This window comes from Hypanus sabinus, chromosome 1 (assembly GCF_030144855.1).
Source record: "Hypanus sabinus isolate sHypSab1 chromosome 1, sHypSab1.hap1, whole genome shotgun sequence".
NCBI lineage: Eukaryota > Metazoa > Chordata > Chondrichthyes > Myliobatiformes > Dasyatidae > Hypanus > Hypanus sabinus.
Window position 1 is genome coordinate 92455589 of NC_082706.1, and position 24784 is coordinate 92480372.

A 24784-nucleotide genomic window follows, 5' to 3' on the forward strand; every position below is an offset into this window, starting at 1 on the left:
AGGAAACAACTGAAGACAGCCATTGCCTACACAATTGCAGCCTTTTATTACCTTCCGAATAGAATGGCAAAGGGGGAGGGAATTAGGCTGAGTAATTCCCCACCCAAATATGATCCCTCCTACATTTCAAAAGCATTTCACTAGCTGATACACATCTGCCGTCATTCTAAAAGACGTGAAAAACACAGCAGGAAAACTTTTCAATAGCTTAAAACACTTTAAAAGTCTTTCTGTCGTCTACTCAAAAGACAACGCATTGTTCAAAATTGCTTTAATTCCATAGTTAGAAGTCATAAAACACTTTAGATACTCCCAAAATTGGACCGTGGGAGGAGGCCTTTGATTAACAAATAGGTACTGGCACTCACAAATGGAAATGTAACCAGACACCTAGCCCCAGGAGAAGGTGTGATGGGGAGAAGAGCTTGACAGGTTCTAAGCATGAGTGAAAAATCTTTCCTTCAGTCTTACTGTAACTAGTGTGCAAACAAAACAAATTCACTGCTCACAGCAGCAGTCAACAAAACAATGCATCTCATTTATACTTCTATCAGAGTCCATACTGCAACATTGATTTTTACTTAATATGGCACTGGAGAAGGCCACTCAGAGCTGATTTCCATTCCTCACTCTCCCTATTTTCTTGTGTGACACTGTTTTGTTCTCTTTCATGTCCATTAAGCTCCCGTTGATCCACTTGGCACTAACAACGCTTCACAGCAGGTCTAGCAACATGCCTTCAGTGCATTATTTAAAAACTTTGAAGTGGCAGTTAAAACAGGAGCACTCGGGTGTAGAATAAAAAAATGAGATTGAAAATATGAGGATAGTACAGTTACCTCATGGAGTTCATCTGACAAGATTGCAGTCACAATTAAAAACACAAAATGCTTCAGTCCCTGACGAAGGGTCTTGGCCCGAAACGTCAACATTGCTTCTCCCTATAGATGCTGCCTGGCCTGCTGTGTTCCACCAGCACTTTGTGTGTGTTGTTGTTTGAATTTCCAGCATCTGCAGATTTCCTCATAAATGCTTCAGTCAGCAAGTTTGAATTCATTGCTATATAGGCATATACACAGGGTATGGATGTAATGAAAATTAGCTTTGTGCGGCAGGAGCACAGTACTTTTCAAAACGAGGACAAACAATTTAATGCCAGTTTAAATTATCAGTTAATACATAACTCACCTGTGTGCAAAATAAAGAACAAAATAAACATTGGGACTCTAGTGAAAGGTTGAGAGAGAAATATAGTCCAAAATAGTAATAAGGATTTTCCAGAGTAAACAGTTGACAAGGAGAGCTGATGAAGGGTCTTGGCCTGAAATGTTGACTGTTTACTCTTTTCCACAGATGCTGCCTGGCCAGCTGAGCTCCTCCGGCATTTTGTGAGTGCTGCTCGGATTTCCAGCATCTGCAGATTCTCTTGTGCTAAGGATTTTCAGGTTGTTTCAAGAAGCTGATGGCAGTGGGGAACGATCTGTTGTTGAACCTTGAGTTGTGGGCCTTGTATCTCCTGCCTGGAAGAGGACCTCGTCCAAGTGGTAGGAGCCTCTGACAATGGATTCATGGCGACATTGTTTCTTGCTGACGTTCTTGAGGATGGGGCCCCAGCTGGCTGAGCGCTCCAAATGCTGTAGCCGAGCCGATTTGGTGAGATTGAGAATGGCTTCAGGTTGCATAGCCCAGGTGTGTCGCTGCGCCGTGGCCCCGATCCTCGAGTGAGGCACTACTCAGTGTTTGGACACTGGCGCAGATAGACTGGGAATTCCGAGAGTGGAGGCAAGGGCCGGGCTGGTGTGGTGAACTATGTGCCTGTCTGGACACGCCCCCTGCTGACTGCTCCTGTGGCTCCTCCCACAGGCCCCTGTATAAAGGAGATCTGCGGCCTGACGCTCGGCCTCAGTCTCCAAGACCTTGTATGATAGACACTCACTCCTGGTTCCTTCTTCCAGTCAATAAAAGCCGATATCTCGCCTACGTCTCAGTGTGAGTTATTGATGGTGCATCAATTTTATTGACTGGAAGTTTTAAAACATGGAACCCGATTTGCGTCCGGACCGGTTGGATTTGGACCCTCAAGACCCTGACGCAGCTCTCGCTTTTGAACACTGGCTTGCATGCTTCCAATCATACTTGGCGGAGCTTCGTGCGACTGAACCCGCCGTTATGCACAGAATCCTACTCTCGAGGGTCACCCCCAAAGTTTACTCCATTATCCGGGACCTGCCGACCTACGATGGGGCACTGGACGCCCTCAAACGACAGTACCTGCGGCCGGTGAACACCGTCTACGCAAGACATCGTTTAGCTACCCGGCAACAGCGGCCTGGCGAATCATGCGCTGAGTTTCTCCGAGCACTACAGACACTCGTCCGACCTTGCGACTGCAAGACGCTCACGGCAGAACAGCATGCGGAGCTGCTGGTGCGAGACGCCTTTGTGACGGGACTGAGGTCAGTGTACATGCGCCAGCGACTGCTAGAAAACTCAGATCTTACCTTAAGCTCGGCGATAGAGACGGCCAACGCTCTAGAAGCTGCTTTGCACTACGCCGACGCTGTCCAGTCGCGCGATTCCCCGCCGGTTCCGTGGACTCCTCAGACCCCGCCACTGCCGGCTCCCGGGAGCGAATTCGCCAACGCCGCCGCCAGTCGCGATTCCACGAGCTCCCCGACCCAGACCACGGCTGTGGCCCGTCAGAAACTCGTGCTTTGTTATTTCTGTGGCCATAAAAAAACATCCTCGACAATGCTGTCCAGCGCGAGAAGCGACCTGCTCCAGCTGCAGAAAGCGGGGCCACTTCGCCAAGGTCTGTAAGTCTCAACCTCGAGCGGAGTGCAGCGCTGCGGGTGAAACGTGGGGGCCGCCATCTTGCATGCCCGGATGTGAGCGGCCATCTTTGTCGACGTCAGCACGCCCCGCCCCTGACCCTCGGATGCTGACCGGGTACCCCGGATGTGAGCGGCCATCTTTGTCGACGTCAGCATGCCCCGCCCCCGGCCCTCCGATGCTTACCGGGCACCCCGACGGCGATCCAACTGTGGCCACTGTAACCCTCGACCAAAGCGCCCCACACCAGCTTGCAAGGTCAATGATGGACATCCAGGTGGAGGGGCACTGGACTGGATGCCTGTTTGACACGGGCAGCACTGGGAGTTTTATTCACCCGGACACAGTGCAACGCTGCGGACTCGCAACGCGGCCGGTCAGTCGGAGGTTCCATTTGGCCTCTGGGTCGCAGTCCGCAGACATCCGGGCGGGTTGTGTAGCGACATTGGTGGTGCAAGGCACAGAGTATCGGGACTTTGAGCTGCTGGTCATGCCTCAACTGTGCGCACCTGTGCTATTGGGGCTGGACTTCCAGAGCCATCTCAAAAGTGTGACTATGGTATACGACGGGCCCCTCCCACCACTCACTGTCCGGAATCCTCAGTTTTGTGGGACTTCTTCTCATACCCCGCTACTGACCACACACACACACGGACACACACATCCCATCCAGAACCAGGCCAACAGCTGCGCTACCGACACTTGCAGCCTCTCCACTCTCAAGGTCCCTCCCCCACCGCTGTTCGCCAACCTGACCCCCGACTGTAAACCTGTGGCAACCAAAAGCAGGAGGTACAGCGCGGGGGACAGGGCCTTCATTCAGTCGGAGGTGCAGCGGCTGCTCAGGGAGGGGATCATTGAGCCAAGCTCAAGCCCTTGGAGGGCCCAGGTAGTTGTTGTTCGGACTGGGCAGAAAGATAGGATGGTGGTGGACTATAGTCAAACCATCAATAGGTTTACGCAGCTTGACGCATACCCCCTACCCCGCATCGCGGATATGGTCAACCAGATTGCTCAGTATAAGGTGTACTCGACAATAGATCTGAAATCCGCTTATCACCAGCTCCCCATCTGCCCAGAGGACCGCCCCTACACCGCCTTCGAGGCGGGCGGCAGGCTCTATCACTTCCTGCGCGTCCCTTTCGGTGTCACGAATGGTGTCTCTGTCTTCCAGAGGGAAATGGACCGGATGGTGGACCAGTACCAACTGCAGGCCACATTTCCCTATCTGGATAACATCACCATCTGTGGTCACGACAGGCCAGATCACGACGCCAACCTCCAACGATTTCTCCAAGTGGCCGCAGCTCTGAACCTTACTTATAACAGGGACAAGTGTGTTTTTGGTACCACCCGCCTTGCTATACTTGGGTATGTCGTGGAAAACGGGGTTATTGGCCCTGATCCCGAACGTATGCGCCCCCTGTTAGAGCTCCCTCTTCCCACCACTCTCAAGGCCCTCAGACGGTGCCTGGGTTTTTTTTCCTATTAAGCCCAATGGGTCCCCCATTACACAGACAAGGCTCGCCCCCTGGTCAAGTCTACCTCGTTTCCCCTCTCTGCTGAGGCCTGCGCGGCCTTCAACTGCATTAAAGCGGACATTGCCAAAGCTACGATGCATGCAGTGGACGAGACCGCTCCCTTCCAGGTGGAGTGTGATGCCTCCGATTTCGCTCTGGCTGCTACCCTCAATCAGGAAGGCAGACCAGTAGCATTCTTTTCTCGCACCCTCCAAGGCTCCGAAATTCGGCACTCCGCGGTGGAGAAAGAAGCCCAGGCCATAGTGGAGGCTGTTAGGCACTGGAGGCACTATCTTGCTGGCAAAAGGTTCACCGTGCTGACCGACCAGCGCTCGGTTGCGTTCCTGTTCAGCAACCAACAGTGGGGCAAGATCAAAAATGATAAGATTTTGTGGTGGAGGATAGAACTCTCCACCTACACCTATGATATCCTGTACCGGCCTGGCAGACTCAATGAGCCCCCTGATGCCCTATCCCGGGGAACATGTGCTAGCACACAGCTCGACCAGCTGTACGCCCTTCATGCACAACTTTGCCATCCGGGGATCACCCGCTTTTACCATTTTGTGAAAGCTCAGAACCTGCCATACTCCTTGGAGGACATCAGGACGATGACCAGGGACTGCCAAATTTGTGCTGAGTGCAAACCGCACTTCTACCGTCCTGACACGGCACAACTTGTCAAGGCCACCCGCCCTTTTGAACGCCTGAGTGTTGACTTTAAGGGCCCCCTTCCCTCCACTGACCGCAATGTCTATTTTCTCAGTGTTATTGACGAGTTCTCACGGTTCCCCTTTGCCATCCCCTGCCCCGACACCACTGCCACGTCCGTCATAAAAGCCCTGCGCCAGCTCTTCACTCTGTTCGGGTATCCCTGCTATAGTGATAGAGGGTCCTCCTTTATGAGTGAGGAGCTGTGCCAGTACTTGCTAGCTAGGGGCATTGCTACCAGTCGGACCACGAGTTATAATCCCCGGGGTAATGGCCAGGTGGAGCGGGAGAATGCCACGGTGTGGAAGGCCACACTTTTAGCCCTTAAGTCAAAAGGGTTGCCGGTCTCTCGATGGCAGGAGGTCCTCCCTGAGGCACTGCACTCTATCCGCTCTCTGTTATGTACGTCCACCAATGCCACCCCTCACGAACGCCTATTCTCTTTTCCCAGGAAGTCTGTCACTGGGACCACCCTACCAGTTTGGCTGACGTCCCCGGGGCCAGTGCTGCTCCGGAAACATGTGAGGAGCAATAAATACTCCCCGCTGGTGGAGAGGGTTCACCTTCTACATGCGAACCCCCAGTATGCTTACGTGGTCTTACCTGATGGGCGGGAGGACACGGTCTCCATCCGCGACCTGGCACCCGCAGGTGCAGCAGACCACTACCCTGAAGGCTCTCCGGTAACTATGAACCCTGCACCAGAGTTGACACCGTGCTCACCAGGCCCTACACAGACTCCTCACGACACTTGTATACCGGGCGTTTCGTACGCATTTATACCAGGCGCCTCGCACATGCATGAGGGATCACCGGCGCCTAGTGGGCAAGAACACGCGCAACCCCCGTCCCCTGTGCAATCACCGATGTTGCCGGCATCTATGCGGTCACAGCCGGTGCTACGTAGATCGCAGCGACAGATTCGACCACCTGATAGACTTGACTTGTAAGAAACTTCGCCACATGAGGACTTTTTCAAACGAAGGGGGAGTGAATGTGGTGAACTATGTGCCTGTCGGGACACGCCCCTGCTGACTGCTCCTGTGGCTCCTCCCACAGGCCCCTGTATAAAGGAGATCTGCGGCCTAACGCTCGGCCTCAGTCTCCAAGACCTTGTATGATAGACACTCACTCCTGGTTCCTTCTTCCAGTCAATAAAAGCCGACATCTCGCCTACGTCTCAGTGTGAGTTATTGATGGTGCATCAGCTGCTTTTGCTTGCTCTTCCACTATGTTCATTCCTCTCTCCGGTGGCTGTCGTCTCTGTGGATTTTGCCCCGCTAATGTAATGAAGTTCAGATTAAGGCTTGGGCCTACTCTGGCTGCTCCAGGGAGCAGATCTAAGGACTCAATCTGGTTCGGAATGCAGTCACTTGCATCTGTTGTTTGCATGATGTGTGCATTTTCCCTCTTTCTCTGTGCAGTGGTTGTGGGTTTTCTTTATCTTTAACTGGGTTTCTTGCTTTGTGGCTGCCTGTGAGCAAATCTCAAGGTGCACTCCACTTGGCCTTGGATCACCAGGACAATAGTAACACTTATTGCTTATTGACTACCGCTCAGCGTTCAACACAACCATACCCTCAGTTCTAGTGAAAAAAGCTCTAAAACCTGGACTTTTGTACCTCCCTCTGCAACTGGATCCTTGACTTCCTCACTGGGAAACCACTGACAATCAATACTGGCGCACCTCAGGGGTGTGTGCTTAGCCCACTGCTCTACTCTCTCTACACCCATGACTGTGTGGCTAGGCACAGCTCAAATACCAACTATAAATTTTCTGGAGGTACAACTATTGTTGGCAGAATTTCAGATGGTGACGAGGAGGCGTACAAGAGCGAGACAGATCAGCTGGTTGAGTGGTGTCACAACAACTTTTCACTCAACATCCGTGAGGTCAAGAAATTGAATATGGACTTCAGAAAGGGTTAGTTGAAGGAATCTACGCCAGTCCTTATCGAGGATTTAGAAGTAGAAAGGGTGTGCATTGACAAATTTCTGGGTGTAAGCATCTCTGAGCATCTATCCTGTGCCCAACATATTGATGTGATTACAAAGAAGGCATATAGCAGCAGTTATATTTCATTAGGAGTCTGAGGAGAATTGGTATGTCACCAAAGACACTTGAAAATTTCTTCAGTTGTACTGTGGAGAGCTTTCCAACTGGTTGTATCACCATCTGGTATGAAGGAGTCACTGCACAATACTGGAAAAAGCTGCCGAAGATTGTAAATTCAGCCAAGTCCATCACGGGCACTAGTCTTCGCAGCATCCTAGACACCTTCAAAAGGTGAGTCCTCATCATTAGGGACCCCCATCACCTAGGACATGACCTCTTCTCATTGCTACCATCAAGGAGGAGGTACAGAAACCTGAAGACACATACTCAAAGTTTCAGGAACAGCTTCTTCCCCTCCACCATCAGATTTCTGAGTGGATAATGTATCAAATGCTTCTTGTGACGCATCTAGTGTGGTAGTGTAGCTTGTCACTCTCACTGCTGGCTAGCAGACTCCTGAAAAGGAGAGCTGAATGCCCAAGTCTCTCCTTGCCCGTACACAGCTTCTCCAGCAGCAAGCCTCATGTAGTGTCCCCTCACTGGCAACACACGGAAACTGAACTCCTTGTGGACTCAGGCTGAACTACAGAGGGCGGGAAGGAGGTCTGACCCCTGCACACGTGGTGAGCAGGCCCACCAGCACATGGACACTCCCTGGTGCTCGTGAACCATATCCCCAGCTGTGGATAAATAACCCCACTGCTTTGTGGGCAACTTCGGGAGAGATGAAGATTACAGGAGTAAATGGAGACAGAAAATCTGGAGTGGGAACCCTGAGGTAGCTGGACATCACTGAATATCCTTCCAGCAGCTCCTGCAGCCAAACTGGTGCCAAACGTATTGCTTTGCTTTCCTTTGGACTACACTGGTGAAGCCAAGAAAGGAATCTTGATAACTAGGCATCCCAGGATCTTCATACATCCCATCTTGGTTTGTGTCACTCCAGTAACACTCCATATTCCTTTGAGACAGACCAATGCCATTATCATCATCACCATCATCATCATCATCATCACCATCATCATTACCATTATCATCATCACCATCATCATCATCATCATCATCACCATCATCATTACCATCATCATCATCATCATCATTATCAAAAATCCATGAAACTTCCTCAGTATTTTCTCTCTCTTTTTGCACCACTTATTTAATTTATATTAAATAAATATATGTATACTTCTTATTGTAAATTATAGTTTTTATTAATATGTATTTCATTGTACTGCTGCCACAAAGCAACAAATTTCACAACGTATGCTAGTGATATTAAACCTGATTCTGATTCAGGTCAAATGTCCTTGCACGAAAACTGACAAATTAGATACAAGGTGTTGTTGAGCAAATACTCAGACATGGAATTGGACAGAGGTGAGAATTGAACAGAAGAAAATGTCTGCTTTTCTTATCAAGCAGTCCCTAGAGTCAAAATATGAATTACTTCTTTTCTCCAGTTTGATTGGCTCTGGGAAATGGCTGAAGAGCCTTTTGAGGGATATGCAGACTTATTCCACTGGTATGAAGGTAACTCACACAAAATAATGGAGGAACTTAGCAGGACAGGCAGCATCTACAAGAAGGAGTTAACAGTCAACATTTCGGGCTGAGACCCTTCCTCAGAACTGCCTGGGCAGTCTCCAACCTGATGGCTTAAACATTGATTTCTCAATCTTCTGGTAATTGCTGCTCTGTCCACCCCCTTCACCATTCCCATTCCATATCTCCCTCTCTCCTTATCTCCTTACTTGTCCATCACCTCCTTCTGGTGCTCCTCCCCTTCCTGTTCTACCCTCTCCTATCAGACTCCCCCTTCTCCAGCCCTTTATCTCTTTCACCTATCACCTACCACCTTCCACTTCTTCCATCTCTCACCCTGCCCCCCCACTCTTTTTATTCCAGTCCCGAAGAAGGGTTTGGGCCCTAAATGTTGACTGTACTCTTTTCCATAGATACTGCTGAACTCCTCCAGCACTTTGTGCATGTTGCTCTGGATTTCCAGATTCCGCAGATTTTCTCATTTTTATGTGCGTTGCTTTGATTTCCAGCGTCTGCAGACTTTCTCATGTTTATGGCAGAGGGTGTTTGATGGGGAACGTGGATGCCACATTTGGGGTGTTCTGCAACCTTTGCACCTTTTCTGCCGGGTGCTCAGTTGTTTTGCGAGTGCACCACTATTTTAAGCAGGCGCTGACAAGGGAGTCCCACAGATACAAACAGATGCAGCAATTGTCTCTCTCCCACACTGTCAGATTGTTGACCAGTGCCATATGAATATGGCATCATGCACTCCCAACTAATTCGTTAGCACACATCATGGAAAGGAACTCCCATTTGCACAAACCAATAAATGCAGCCTCATCAGCAACAACCCAAGTTTCACGAATAAAAAAAAGGATAGCAGACCACAACAACAAAAAAACCCAGTAAAATATACAAAGATATGTTTACACTACTGCCTTCCCTCCCCACCCCCCACCTACTGGAACAAGTCCCTGCATTTACTAACTTCGCCAACTTCTGTAAAGGAATGTTGCTGATTATGTGTGGATTAAAGGCAGCTGGTGGGGCTGTACATGGCGTTATCACTGAAGATAAATGACGCTCTGATAGGTTCCTTTGCCCAGATCTGTCATAAGAAACAACATGTAGATAGATTAAGAAGAATCTATGTTTCTCTGTTTTTCTACGTTTCTAACTATTTTCATACATGTGGTTGATATCACCATTTGATGTAGTCCACATACACCTAAATAATTTGAATTTAGGTATATAGGTGTTCCCCACTTTACGAATGTTCACTTTTACGAAAGACCTACATTAGTAACCTGTTTTCACATTACAAAGAGGATTTTCACTTTTATGAAAATTCTTCCCCGTATAAATTAATGGTTCTTTGCTTTACGCCATTTCAGCTTAAGAAAGGTTTCATAGGAACACCCTACCTTTGTAAAGGGAGGGGGGACACCTGTACTGAATTATAATTCCATTCAGCCGACACCATTGAGTTGTTTACGTTCTCCTGTTCACAGTGACTGCGGGTAGCGTTTCATTTATTCCACACAGTCTTCTCAGTAATAGTGTATTCATTCATCTCCTTAGATCCAATCAAAGTAGGTTTGAGCTGTGATCTCCATCGAGGCTATGGCTCGAACTTAGTTGTGTTTTAAGTTTTTAAGGTTTGTAGCGATGGTTTTAGGGACAGAGAGGGGACTTAAGGGTCAGGTTAAGGATGTGGGAGAATTAGAGGACAGGCTGGAGACCAATCCTCCACTCTGCATTTGAAGGCCAGCGATGTGGACGTGGTTGGACGTCGGGCTGGTGAACCAGCAAAGATGAGGACATGTGACCCACCGAGGTCAACAAGCCATCGGCATGTTCCAGGATTGGAGCTCCGTGCAAGCAGGAGGCACAAGGGCCAGTGTCATCCTAGTTACACAGGTCAGCAGGACCAGAGCTCGAGGCCTGGTATTCAGGATTTTGTCTTCGATGAATCTGGAGCTCAAGGCTTGGAATTTGGGACCTCATCCAGGATCTTCATTCACCATCATCAACGATAATGATAATGAAGACCAAAGACCAAAGGTTGAACGTAGGTCCAGAAACAAGACCTGACTTCCAGTCCTCTGCGTCTGCAAATTTCTGCAAGTCCCTTGGGGAAAGTGAAGGCCCAATGTCCACAAATCCAAGAGTCCCCCGGGGGCCAAAGACGGCCTGTCCTGGGGTTAGAGGACTGTGAGTGTGCACTAGTGGGAGGGAGGAACAGAGCTTGTTACCGTTGTTGCTTTGTCACTTGTATGTCCTGTACTGTTTTGTTTTGTTGTGTTTGTTTTTCTGCCAAGCACTGCGGGCATGCTATGTCAGCACCGGAATGTGTGGTGACACTTGTGGGCTGCCCCCAGCACATCTTTGGGTATGTTGGTTGCTCATGCAAGTGATGCATTTTGATATTAATAAATCAGAACCGGCTTCTGGAGAAAAGGAGATGCCCTGGTCCTTTAATGATGCACAACTAACGATCAGTGTTAGCAATGTAATGAAACTGACTTTTATCTTTTGTCTATTAATCAACATTTAAACGGTAACTGCTGAATAGCCAACTCAGCTGAACCTAAAGCAAATACATGTTTACTTCACGCACTTAAAAATGTGCTATTGTAGTGGTGTGCTACACGCAGCGCTGAAATAACGACACGTAGTCAATGAACTGCAGTTACAAAAGAGATTTTATTCGAACTTCGCAGCCTCACTTTAAAGCCTTCTTGATCCCGCCCTCCCCGGGCGGGGATGCTGTAGGAGGCATGTATTCACTGTCCTGTCCCGCGCGCGGGCTTTTCCCCTTGCTAGTGAAGCAGACATGGCGCCCTTTTGGGACTGGCCTTTATGCCGGCGCGCTGGCTATTTGTGAGCCGGTTCGAGTGCGCTAGGAAGTGGGTCGCCACACTATTGCACAGACAATGAAAAGGTCTTTAATCATTTGAAGACAAGTATTGAAAAACATGCTGAGAAGTAAAAGGTCTGGTTGAACCCTGTATTGCTGATTCACACTAATTGCCAAAGGCAGTGTGACAACTGAAAGTTTCATTTATTCTGTCTCCAATATGTACTGTATAGCTATGAGGAGACAGGGTGCCAAACCTTGGATATTTGGCTGAGCATGAATGTAGGTTGTAGATGTGGGTTGTTGTAGCTCATCGAGAGAAATGTACAACTGGCAGCGGCTGCTCGGTATTTAGCTTAACAAAGAACCCAGAGCAACAGTACAGTGGATTTGAATCTCCAACTAGACAATTATTAAGAGTGATTGTTAGAATAAACAGAAGTTCACATGCACAAAATGCTGGAAGAACTCAGCAAGTCAGGCGGCATCAATGGAGTTAATGAACAGTTGCCTCCTTCTTCCCAGTCCTGATTAAGGGTCCCGGCCCGAAACATTGATTGTTTATTCATTTCCACAGCTGCCGACTCACTTGCTGAATTCCTCTGGCATTTTGTGTGTGATGCTCAAGATTTCCAGCATCTGCAGAATCCCTTGTGTTTATTAAATACACACAACCGTTTTACTATGAGCCTTGATTTCAAGGTACTTATGGAAAAACCATGTATTCATATTTTACTGTATACTTTACTGATTTTGGAATTAGGGTCTTGAACAAAATATCCTATTTCATCCTTCCTTTCATATCTACTTTACTCTCATAATGGCCCAGCTGATTCAATTTCTAATTCCCACTGAATATTAATTTACAGGTATTTCTTTGTTCCAGTCAAGGAGATTTTTGCAACAACAGACTTGTTCTGCCAGTTGCTTTTGTCTTTAACCCTGAAACTGGCTGTACGTAATTTAAAACAGACACAGCTATTCTGCATTTGGGTGGCAATAATAACATGATGTGCACAGGATTTAAAATTAGGTGTGTATATCAAGCATTTGTAATGAATCTGCAAAAATCCTTTACAGGTGTCGACATGTTCCAGCAATACGTCTCATTTTTGCCTTTTGACAGTAAGGAACAGTTTAAGTTTTAGCAGAATCCCCAAAGTCATTATAAAACTAACCACTCCTTTGAATAATGGTAATAGTGACTGGACCGATCATTCTCTTACTTTCCTCTTTTTTTTTCTGGAAAAATTATCTAAGTTTAGCCCAAATTATACGATAGTTGTCAGGCTTTAAAATGTTATCTAACACTGAAGTGCAAAAGATAACCAAAGGCACCTTCAAGGAAATTGTTACTCAGTAGACGAAAGGGAGTATCAGCAGGTGGAAATACAGGGGCTCCTTCGGTAACTGCTGAACTGACTTAAATCCAATTTCATGAATATTCGATAATTTTTATAGAAACCAAGTTCAAGCTACTAATGACATTTTTCAAGTTCTTTATTAATGACTGGACACTGGATATACTGTTTAATTATAGGTAGCGTTCATATGATTATTCAATGAAATTGAAAAATTATAACAAGTTTATGTGGAGTGCCCTGTGTTGTTAAGTCTCTAAGTGTGCACTTACATCAATACTTGTCAGTTCATGAGAAGCTGCTCAAACTTTTACTGCGTGTGTGTCATCCTGTGACTAAACAGCACCTCTGCTCAACCCTTGAAATTTTGCTCAGTTACCTTCAACATGGACTTATAGGGTTATTGGTCTTTGACCACACAGCACAAGTGCTCTTCTCATTTATCTCAACATTTGTAGGACACTGTGCTTGCTTCATGAACATGTTTCCTTGTTGAAATTCCTGTGCATGAGTAAGTACATCTGCTGTACTTTGTCTATGCAGACCCGTACTATGTTCTCTACAGTGTTATAGTGAAAACAGCAGCCATTTTAAGCTGTGGAGTTGTAGTGTCAATAACAACAGGTTTTCTTAGCTTGGAACAGGTATTTTTGAGCTTAATGGTCCCCCCCTCCCCCCACAATAGCGCACCAGCTAAACATAAAGTTTTTCCATTAAAACTACCTTTCATGCGAGTGTGGCCCAAGTCCAATGAAGAAGATAGCACACTCAACCACTGCTATACTATGATAAGGAATGGAAAGACCACATTTCTGGTCACTTGGCTGTCCTTCTCCTACCTGCATATAGCAGAGACTAAAGGCCAAGGAAAACAAAGAAGTGGTCGCGGGAGGCAGAGGATTGCCTCGAGTCGGTGGACTGGGCTGTGTTCAAGGACTCATCAGAAGATCTGAATGAATAAACCACAGCTGTCACAGACTTTATAAAAATAGACGAGTGTGTCCCCACAATGTCATTCACAGTTTCCCCCAACCAGGAGCCCTGGATGAACGATGATATCCGCAGTCTGCTGAGGGCCAGATTAGTGGTGTCCGGGTCTGGCAACCAAGTAATATGCAAGAGGCTCCGGAAAGCCAGCCCAATGCAAAGTGGCAATACCAGACCAAAGTTCAATCACTGAAGGATACTCGACAACTGTGGCCGGGCTTAAATGCTATTATCTTTTTACAAAGTAAAATTCAGCAACATACCTGAAACATTCAATGCTTTCTATGCTCGCTTTGACCTTCAAAACATGGAGGAACTCCCACAGCCCACGATGATCCTGCGATTACTGTCTCCAGGGCTGACGTGAAAGAGTTCTTCTTGAGGATGAACCCATGGAAAGCGTACAGCCCAGGTGGTCGAGTACTAATGACCGGCACTGGTCAACTAGCTGGAGTGTCACTGAGATCTTTAACCTCTCGCTTCAGCAGTCTGAGGTAGTCACCTGCTTCAAGCAGGCTTCAATTATACTGGTGCTTAGGAAGTCAAAGGGAGATTTGTCATAGTGGTAATTACCACCGGATCATTAATCTGGAGACCCAGTTATACGCTGGGGACATGAATTCAAATCCCACCATGGCAGATGGTGAACTTAAATTCAATAAAAATATCAGAATGGTCTTTACTGACTTCAGCTTGGTATTCAATATTATCATCGATTCAAAACCAGTCAATAAGTCTCAAGACCTTACTCTTGATACCTCCATGTGAGGAGATCCTTGATTTCCTCACCTGAAGACCCCAATCAGTTCAGATTGGCAATAACATTTCCTTCCCAATTTCCATCCGCACAGTTGCATGACAAGACTGTGCTTAGCCCCCTCCTCTACTCGCTTTACACTTAAGATTGCGTGGCTAAGCACAGCTCCAATGCCATATTCAAGTTAGCTGATGACACCACTGTTGTTGGCTGAATGAAAGGTGGTGATGAATCAGTATAAAGGAGGGAGACTGAAAATCTGGCTGAGTGGTGCCACAAAAACAACCTCTCACTCAATATCAGCAAGGCCAAGGAGTTGAGTATTGACTTCAGGAAGAGGAAACTGGAGGTCCACAAGCCAGTCCTCCACCAGGGGATCAGAGGTGTGGAGGGTCAGCAACTTTAAATTCCTAGGTGTCCTCATTTCAGAGAATCTGTCCTGGGCCCAGTACACATGTGCAATTACGAAGAAGTCATGGCAGTGCCTCTGCTTACTTGGAAGTTTGCAAAGATTCGGCTTGGCATCTAAAACTTTGATAAAATTCTGTAGATGTGTGGTGGAGATAATATTGGCTGGTTGCATTACAGACTGGTATGGAAATACCAAAGCCCTTGAATGGAAAATCCTACAAAAAGTAGTGGATACGGCCAGTCCATCATGGGCAAAGCCCTCCCATAGCTGAGTACATCTACACGAAACACTGTTGCAGGAAAGCAGCATTTCTCATCAAGCACCCTCCCCACCTGCCTCCACCACCCTGTTCATGCTCTCTTCTCGCTGCTGCCATCAGCAAGAAGGTACAGGAGCTCAGGACCCTCACCTCCAGGTTCAAGAATGGTTATCACAAACACAAGAAAATCTGCAGGTGCTGGAAATCCAAGCTATGCACAGAAAATGCTGCCTAGCCTGCAGAGTACCTCCAGTATTTTGTATGTGTTGTTATTACCCTCAACCATCAGGCTCTTGAACCAGTGGGGATAACCTTACTCAACTTCACTCGCCCCATCAATGGGTTCCGCAACCTATGGACTTGCTTTCAAGAACTCTTCATCTCATGTTCTCGGTGTTTATTGTTTATATATTTATTATTATTATTATTATTATTATTTCTTTTTCTTTTCTTTTGCATTTGTACAGTTTGTTGTCCTGTGCACATTGGCTGTTTGTCTATCCTGTTGGGTGCAGTCTTTCATTGATTCTAATATATGGATTTACTGTGTATTTCAGTTAATAAGTTTACTTTGAAGTTTGAACTTTGAAAAAGGCTGGAACCAGTAAACGTGTTCCTGCCTCTTACTCAGCCTGACGCAAGTTTAAGTCGACAATCATTTCACTACTCACTGCTTGCCTGTGATGCAAGTAAAGTTTTCTTATCTACACCTTGACATATTTTTCCATGTGACTATATGACTTAAAACTTTTCCTGTATATGTTTTATCTTCCTTCTCACCATATTATGCTGCCATAACACACACACACACATTGCTGAGCTTTCATCATCCACCATCCATAAAATTCTGCTGCTTGCGCCCAACTCTTATCCTTGGTTGTAGACCAGCAATCTTTGTTTTTAAATGACTGAAAGCGTACACCTCCTTTCCGCTTTTTGTTCTCCTCCAGCTCTTCAGTCTTCTAAAATAAATGCGTTCAGTCACCAGTCACTTCTGGACCCAGATTAGCTGCTCCACAGGGGCAGTGTTCCGCTGCTGAGACCCCAAACTCTGGAACTTCCACCCAAGGCTTTACATTTGCACCTTTTCCTTCTCTGTAGACGATAGTCCTTACAACTTAACTTTCGATTCAAGTTTTACATTATTATCTTGCTTTCAGATGGGTTATTATAGTCAATCTTGTATAAATTAATCAAAATCAGAATCAGGTTTATTATCTCGTGATGTGAAATTTGTTAATTTAGCAGCAGTAGTTCAATGCAATACATAACATGGAAGTGAAAAAAATAATAAGAAAAATAAGTAAGTAAATCAATTACAGTATACATATATTGAATAGATTAAAAATTGTGCAAAAAACAGAAATGATATATATTAAAAAAGTGAGGTAGTGTTCAAGGGTTCAATGTCCATTTAGGAAACGGATGGCAGAGGGGAAGAAGCTGTTCTTGAAGCACTGACTGTGTGCCTTCAGGCTTCTGTACCTCCTACCTGATGGTAACAGTGAGAAGAGGGCATGTCCTGGGTGCTGGAGGTCCTTGATAATGGATGCTACCTTTCTGAAACACCGCTCCCTAAAGATGTCTTGGGTACTTTGTAGGCTGGTGCCCAAGATGGAGCTGACTAGATTTACAACCCTCTGCAGCTTCTTTCAGTCCTGTGCAGTAGCCCTTCCATACCAGACAGTGATGCAGCCTGTCAGAATGCTCTCCACGGTTTATCTATAGAAGTTTCTGAATGTATTTGTTGACATGCCAAGTGTATTTGTTCATCACTAAATAAAATGCAGCAGAAACAGGCACATTATAAATCAAGATTTCCATTTAGTAGTAATTAAAAACCATATTATTTGAAATACAAGTGTTTAAATTATCTTTCTGCTTTGAGATGGTTTTATTTTAATAAAGATGTTAATTAATATGGACTCATGCACAAAATTCCTACCTATTAATGGCCAGAACTTCCTTCTAGAGATTAGCTACATGGTGCTGCAATTACATCTTGAGCTGTATTGTAGCTCCAATCCTAAAAGGAGAAAACAAGCCATGTCTATAGAACAGTTAAAGAACGTTTACTCATATATCGTACAATTTCCATAAAATACATGTGTTTTTAACCTTAATACTTCAAACTTCTGCTTCCTTTTATAAATGCAGATAGCCACTTCCAAGGAAAAATGACTGCAAAGGGAACTCTTACCATAATTGATTTGCCATCTGACCATTACTATGTTACAGATCAAAGCAGCTTCTTCTCTTGACCAGGTGAGAGGTCTTCAGGGATCTTAGAAATATCCCAACATAACTACAGGGAGGGAATGGCAGAGTCTCTAAAGAGGGGTACAATATCGGGGTGGTGGTGCTTACATTGGGGTATAATATCAGGAGGGGTGACTTTAGAGAGGGGTATAATATCAGGATGGGTGACCTCAGGAGGGGTGACCTTACAGTGGGGTATAATATCAGGATGGATGACCCTACCATGGGGTATAATATCAGGAGGGGTGACCTTACAGTGGGGTATTACATCAGGAGGAGTGACCTTGCAGTGGGGTATAACATCAGGAGCGGTAAAGTTAAGATGCATGGCCACTAGCTTTTCTTTCCCCAAGGGAAAAAGGATCAAAAATCAGAGGGCGTAGGTTCAAAGTAAAAAGCGAAAGATTTAAAAGGGACTGGGGGGCAACTACTTCTTGCAGAGGATGGAGCACATATGGAACAGGCTGCCAAAGAAAGTAGTTCAGGCAGCTATGACAACATTTAGACAATAAGGCATAGAGGCATAGGCTTTATTTTCCTTTTCACCCCCCGTTCTTTTACCTTCTCCCCAAAGCCTTTGGCATCCTTACTAAATAAACACCTGTCAACCTGTGGCTCTCGTATGGGAGGATCTCATTGAAACCTACCAAATGTTGAAAGGACTCGATAAGGTGGATGTGGAGAGGGTGTTTCCCATGGTGGGGGTATTCAGAACTAGAGGGCACAGTCTCAAAATTAAGAGGCAACCTTTTAGAACAGAGGTGAGGAGGAATTTCTTTAGCCAGAGAGTAGTAAATCAGTGGACTGCTCTGCCGCAGACTGCAGTGGAGGCCATGTTCGTGGGTATACTTAAGGCGGAAGTTGATCATTTCCTAATCGGTCAAGGCATCAAAGGATATTGAGTTGAGTGGGATCGGGGATCAGCCACGATGGAACAGTGGATCAGACTCGATGGGCTGAATGGCCTAATTCTGTTCCTATGTCCTATGGTCTAACACCCACACTAAATATACCTAGGCCTTCAATATTCATCAATGAGATCCCCTCCCATTCTCTTTAACTCTAGCAAGTGCTACATCAAACTCCCAGAGCCATCAAACACTCTGTGTACATTAACCCTTTCATTCCAGGATCACACCCGTATCAGAATCAGAATCAGATTTAATATCACTGGCATATGTCATGAGATTTGTTGTTATGCAACAGCAGTACATTGTGGTACATAATATTAAAAAATATGAGTTACAGTAAGAAAAAATATATACTAAAAGTTAAATAAATTCTGTTAAAATGTAGTGAGGTGGTTTTCATTGCCCATTCACAAATCTGATGGCAGAGGTGAAGAAGCTGCTCCTGAATCATTGAGGGTGTACCTTCAGGCTCCCGAACCTCCCCCCGATGGAAGCAATGGGAAGAGAGCATGTCCTGGGTGACAGGGTTCCTTAATGATGAATGCCGCCTATTTGAAGCATCGCTCCTGGATGCTGCGAGGCTAGTGCCCACGATGGAGCTGGCTGAGGTTTGCAACTTCATTTTGATCCTGTGCAATGACCCTCACCCTCACACCAGATGGTAATGCAGCCAGTTAGAATGCTCTCCACGGCACGTCTGTAGAAATTTGCGAGTGTCTTTAGTGACATACCAAATCTCCTCAAAGTCCTAAAGAAATATAGCCACTGCCATGCCATTTTTGAAACTAGATTGATACGCTGGGCCCAGGATAAATCCTCAGAGACGTTGACACCCAAAACCATGAAATTGCTTACTCTTTCCACTTCTGATCCCCCAATGAGGACTGGTGTGTGGTCCCTCGACTTACCTTTTCTGAAGTCCACAATCAGTTCTTTGGTCTTACTGATGTTCAGTGCAAGGTTGTTGCTGTGACACTACTCAACCGTCTGATCTATCTTGCTCCTGTAAGCCGTCTTGTCACCATCTGAAATTCTGCCAACAATAGTTGTGTCATCAGCAAATTTATAGATAGTGTTTGAGTTGTGCCTAGCCACATAGACATGGGTCAAGGGAGAATTGAGCAGTGGGCTAAGCACACATCCTCGAGGTGCTTCAGTGTTGATTATCAGTGAGGTGGAGATGTTATTTCTGATCCACACAGACTGTGGTCTTCTGGTGAGGAAGTCAAGGATCCATTTGCAGAGGGAGCTCCCACATCATGCATCTACAACACATTGCCTGATCCTACATCCCTACTCTATTCGATTAAACACACTAGGACCATGGCCCTCCATATCCCTCCCATCCATATACCTATCCAAACTTCTCTTAAGTGCTGCAATTGAACCTGCATCCACTATTTCTGATGGCAGCTCGTTCCACCCTCTCACCACCCTCCAAGAGGAGAAGCTCCCCCTCAGATTCTCCTTAAATATTTCACCTTTCACACTTAACCCATGCCCTCTAGTTTTAATCTCACCCAAGCTTAGTGGTAAAATCCTGTTGGCTTTACCTTTACTCTATTTGGATGGCATTCGTTAGTCTCGCGAGACCATGGATCTGCTCCTGGAAAGTCTTGTTTCTGTCTCTCCAGGGTGCAGGCCAGGGCAAGGTTGTATGGAAGACCAGCAGTTGCCCAAGCAGCAAGTCTCCCCTCTCCACGCCACTGATGTTGTCCAAGGGAAGGGCAAGGGCAGATACAGCTTGGTACCAGTGTCGTCGCAGGAGTTGCCAGAACAAGGCTGAAGGCTACGTCGGGCTGCCTTAGGGACTCCAGCTCCGGATTTGGCCTCAGGGTTTACTCCCGAAGCCTTTCCCATGATGGGTATGGCCACAAGGCAGTGGAGGTTTGAAATCAGAGCTTCCCTCTCTTAGCTGGACTGCCTTCCCAGGCTGACGAGCTCCATCTACCCGAAGCACTGGTTTTAAGGGGCCAGGACCCGCCTTCACCCCTTCTCCTGTCAGTAGTTTTACGTACCCAGTAACTGGGTCACTTACCAGCAAAGACAGAGAGGTCCGTTGAAGTCTGATGGTACTATTTTTAACAGTATTTATTGATAAAAATACACAAAAATATTATCAATGCAAACATGCAGATAATATACGTCATCAATACTAAATCTAAAAGCGCGGGTATAATAATAATCAATAAAGAATAGCTCTATCATTGTCTAGGGGATAATGTATTGTCCGATGGAAATATAAAAGTCACTTTAGTTCATTCAAGCTGCAGCTTTCTGGTTGGAGAGAAAGACGGGTTAAAACTTGCCCATTCCTTTTATGATGTCAATCCTTCGAGAGTCGTTGGGAGTTGATTTCCCCGTTGTTAGCTAAAAACCGTTCTTCCGTGGTAAAGGCACACCGATTCCGGGGCAAATGGAAACAGACGCACGTGGCCTTCCCACCGGCTTTTGCTATTACGGGATCGCTAGCGTTTCTTCTGGTGCGTCTGAAGGGGCTGTTCCCCAGACCCTCTTTTATCCTGACTCACAGGGTCTCGGATGTCAATCAGGTTGGGATGATGCAATCCCTCCACCAACCTCCCCCTCGGTTCATTGCCTGGGGCTTTGATGCATCGTACAGGATTCAATACACAATCCCGTCTCCAAGGGACAATAACCGGTATCAGTGGCTCTGCTTTTCGGAGGCCAGGACACATTCCAACTCTTTGTGGATTCTGCTAGTCTTTCTCTCATTTCCTGGGTCTCCTGAACTGACTTAATAGTGATCTTGCGATTCTCACAAAGGAGGGGGCTACCCCGCACCCTTCGGCCCCTCAGAGCAGTGGCACGTTCGTAACAGTAGAAACAGTTCCGCTGGGCTTAGAGGCTAAGCCACACAAGAAGGCCAGGAGCTGGACTTGGTTGTCAGAGGCTATCTGAGGCGCACGCCGTGAGGAGCTTGTCTCCCCCGCCACTCCTCAGCTTGACAACCTTGGAACCATACTCTATCTATACCCCTCATAATCGTGTAAAGCTCTATCAAATCTCCTCTTATTCTCCTACGCTCCAGGGAATAAAGTCCTAACCTTTCCATAAAACAGATCCTGAGTTTCCGGCAACATCCTTGTAAATTTTCTCTGAACTCATTCAGCCTTTATCAACATAGATCCTGTAGGGAGATGACCAGAACTGCACACACTACTCCAAATTAGGACTCACCAATGTCTTATGCAATTTCATCATAAAGCTAAAAAAAATTACAACTAACACAATTGAACTAAAGCCTCAAGAACATGCAGAAAAGGGAAAGCATGGTTAACATATCCTAATTTACAGTTCAAAGGGAAAGCAAGAATCATTGAAACAAACTAAAAGTGTAACAAAGTAAAATGTAAAAAAATACTCAAAACAGTGACCCAAATGTATGAAAGAGATCAAAAACAACAGAATAGCGATCAGGTTAATGCAGGTCTTATGGTATCTTCGTTATTGTTTATTTCTTATTTGTTTCTATTTTAGTTAGAGATATAGCACAGAAAAGGATCATCTGGCTCTACGAACTGCACTGGCCAGCAACCCGCCTATTTAACCCTAGCCTAATCACAGGACAATTTACAATGGCCTATTAACCTACTGATTAGTATGTGTTTGGCCCGTGGGAGGAAACTGCAGCATTCAAAGGAAACCCATGTACAGAACGTACAGATCTGTCAGCAGTTTCAGATGAACACAATGAAATTGCCAATAAAGCCTGGAATTAGAAGGTGCAGTAAAAAGAAACTTCAAAATATTTTAAAGTTATTCCCAAGTGGGTGATTATACTACAAAATCTGACAGCAGCACAGGTCCATCAACTAAATAGAAAGAAATAGAAAAAGTTTGATTTTGAAGCCTCAAAGTTACACTGGTAAATTAGAGGCTTTATTAAATTTGAATGCCTATTGCTTAGTTGAACTAAATATTTAAAATAAAAAAAACTTAATTATATAATGGCCCAAGTCTTTTCTAATTAAAGAGTTGGAAAATTAAAATATCGGAGTGGAAGATTGAGAAATTCAAATTCACATGGAATTCACGTTCAGATTCATCCTTAAGAAAGTAGTGTCAGAGAGGGATGACTTTTATGTACAGCTCCAGATTCTGAGCTTGTTTTGACTTCCAAAGTCAAGTCTTACTTTCATACCTTTGGTTTAAAACATGCCCTCGTTTTAAAATCAAAAGTCAGCAGATTCTTTGCATGCATCTACATGCAGCTGGAGATTTGATGGGCCAGCAAATTTAAAACAAGAAAGAAGAGCCATCAATCTACCCCACCCAGTGAAGATTCACTTTATATAAAATGAGTGGACTTCCTGGTCAAACTAGAAAGTTACAATATGTAATAATTTTGACAGACTCAATTTTTGTGTTTGGAGAAGTGTAAAATGCAATTCACAGTGTAACACCAAAGGCATTTCCATTTTAAAACAAAAATCTCTTAATTTCTAATGCTCCATTCCTGTATTATATTGAATCACTTAGCCAGAACAAATGACCTTGCTTGGTTGTATATTTTGGCATTGTATGATTTGTTATATCATGTTACACAAAACCTATTTCACACTAAATCTTAACTGATCATTATTCATTGAAGCCAATATTTTCAGCTCCTACACATTCGCTTCACTTGGGGAAATAAAAATCTGTTCACTTGAGCATAGAGACCTAGTAAAGCACAGAATGGAAACTTAGTTGGGCTACAATACATAGTTGTAATCAGTTAGAATATAAAGAAATCTTGCCTGCTGGCAAAACAAACACACTTTCTGCTTTAGAATATCTACACTCTAATCACTTTTATTACTAAAAGTATCAAGAGCTCCTCCTTCTCTGCAAGACTACTTAAAACAAATATGGAAAATATTGGAACAGCCTTAGCAATCCATGAGACCAAAATGATTCTTTTTCACTCTCCATGAAAGCTGCTTGATCTGCTGAACATTTCCATCACTTGACATTTATTTCTGATTTTCAGCATCTGCAGTTTATTACTTTTGTTCAATTACTCCCCCTGCCCACAACAAGCAGGGAGAAATAGAGAACCGAACACACTCGTCCTCTGCTACACTCCCCTCAAGAATGCCTACCACTCTATCCCTCGACCACATTTTGGGAATCTGACAATCTAGCTGTCCTCCTCCTACCTGCGTTGCAAGCAGAGAGTAAAGAGCAAAGTACTTGAAGTAAGGAGGTAGTTACAGGAGGCAGAGGAGTGGTTACCGGATTGCTTGAAATCAGTGGACTGGGCCATGTTTGAGGACTCGGACATGGTTGTCACAAAGATACTTATGGACAAGTGTGTTCCCACAAAATCACTAGAGAAGACCTGGACAAAATCTGCTGAGGTTTGGATCAGGGGTGTTGAGGACTGACAATCCAGGAAAGTACAAGAGATCCCCTGAAAGCTATCTCACACGCAGAGGCAATTCCAGACTCAGCCTGCATCACAGAGGTATGTTCAACAACCGTGGCAGAGCTTGAACACCATTCTACAAAGTAAAACCAAGCAACAGAAACAGCAACAAGGTTTTGACCAACAGAAAATGCAGGCACCTTCAAGAGCCCCCACAGACCCAATGACCCTGTGATCCCAATCTTTGAAACTGATGTGAGACCATTCTTCAGACCATGACCAAGGCCTCTCAGCCCATCGAGTCTATTCTGCTATTCCATCCTGGCTGATTTATTATCCCTCTCAATTCATTCACCTTCCTTCTCCCCATAAATTTTGATGTCCTGACTAATCAAACCTGTCAACCTCCATTTAAATATGTATACCAAATGGCTTGGCCTCCGCAGTTGCCAGTGGGAATAAATTCCACAGATTCACCACCCTCTGGCTAAAGAAATTCCTCTTAATTTTTGTTCTAAAGGGACACCCTTGTATTCTGAGACTACGCCCTCTGGTCCTAGACTACCCCACTGTAGGAAACATCCTCTCCAAATCCACTCTATCTAAGCCTTTCAATATTTGATAGGTTTCAATGAGATTCCCTGCCCCCCCCCCCAGTCTTCTATCCTCCAGTGAGTACAGACCTAGAGCCATCAAATATTCTGCATGCGTTAACCCTTTCATTCCCAGGATCATTCTTGTTAATGTCCTCTGAGCCATCTCCAATGTCAGCACATCCTTTCTTAGAAAAGGGGCTCAGCACTGTTTACAATACCCCAAGTGTGGTCTGAACAATGCCTCAGCATTACAACCATGCTTTTATATCCCCATTCTCTCAAAATAAATGCTAACATTGCATTTCAAAGTTCAAAGTCTGTTTATTATCGAAGTATGTATACAATATACAACAGGGGTAGGCAAC

At 45.4% G+C, this 24784-nt stretch overlaps 1 protein-coding gene across 12 annotated transcripts in view; it reads left to right on the forward strand.

Annotated features, from left to right (window-relative positions):
* LOC132395489 (uncharacterized) overlaps window positions 1-24784 on the forward strand; it is a 72341-nt gene that overhangs the window by 43963 nt on the left and 3594 nt on the right. For 9 of the 12 annotated variants that reach the window (XM_059972191.1, XM_059972207.1, XM_059972197.1 and 6 more), the window contains one exon: window positions 1354-6069. In XM_059972191.1, coding sequence (XP_059828174.1) covers window positions 4448-6013 — 1566 coding nt within the window. In that variant the 5' untranslated portion in view covers window positions 1354-4447 and the 3' untranslated portion in view covers window positions 6014-6069. Of the gene's footprint in view, window positions 1-1353; window positions 6070-17436; window positions 17545-18874; window positions 19021-20083; window positions 20513-24784 lie in introns of those variants that run through there. The other 3 variants (XR_009512638.1, XR_009512639.1, XR_009512636.1) reach the window with 3 other exon arrangements.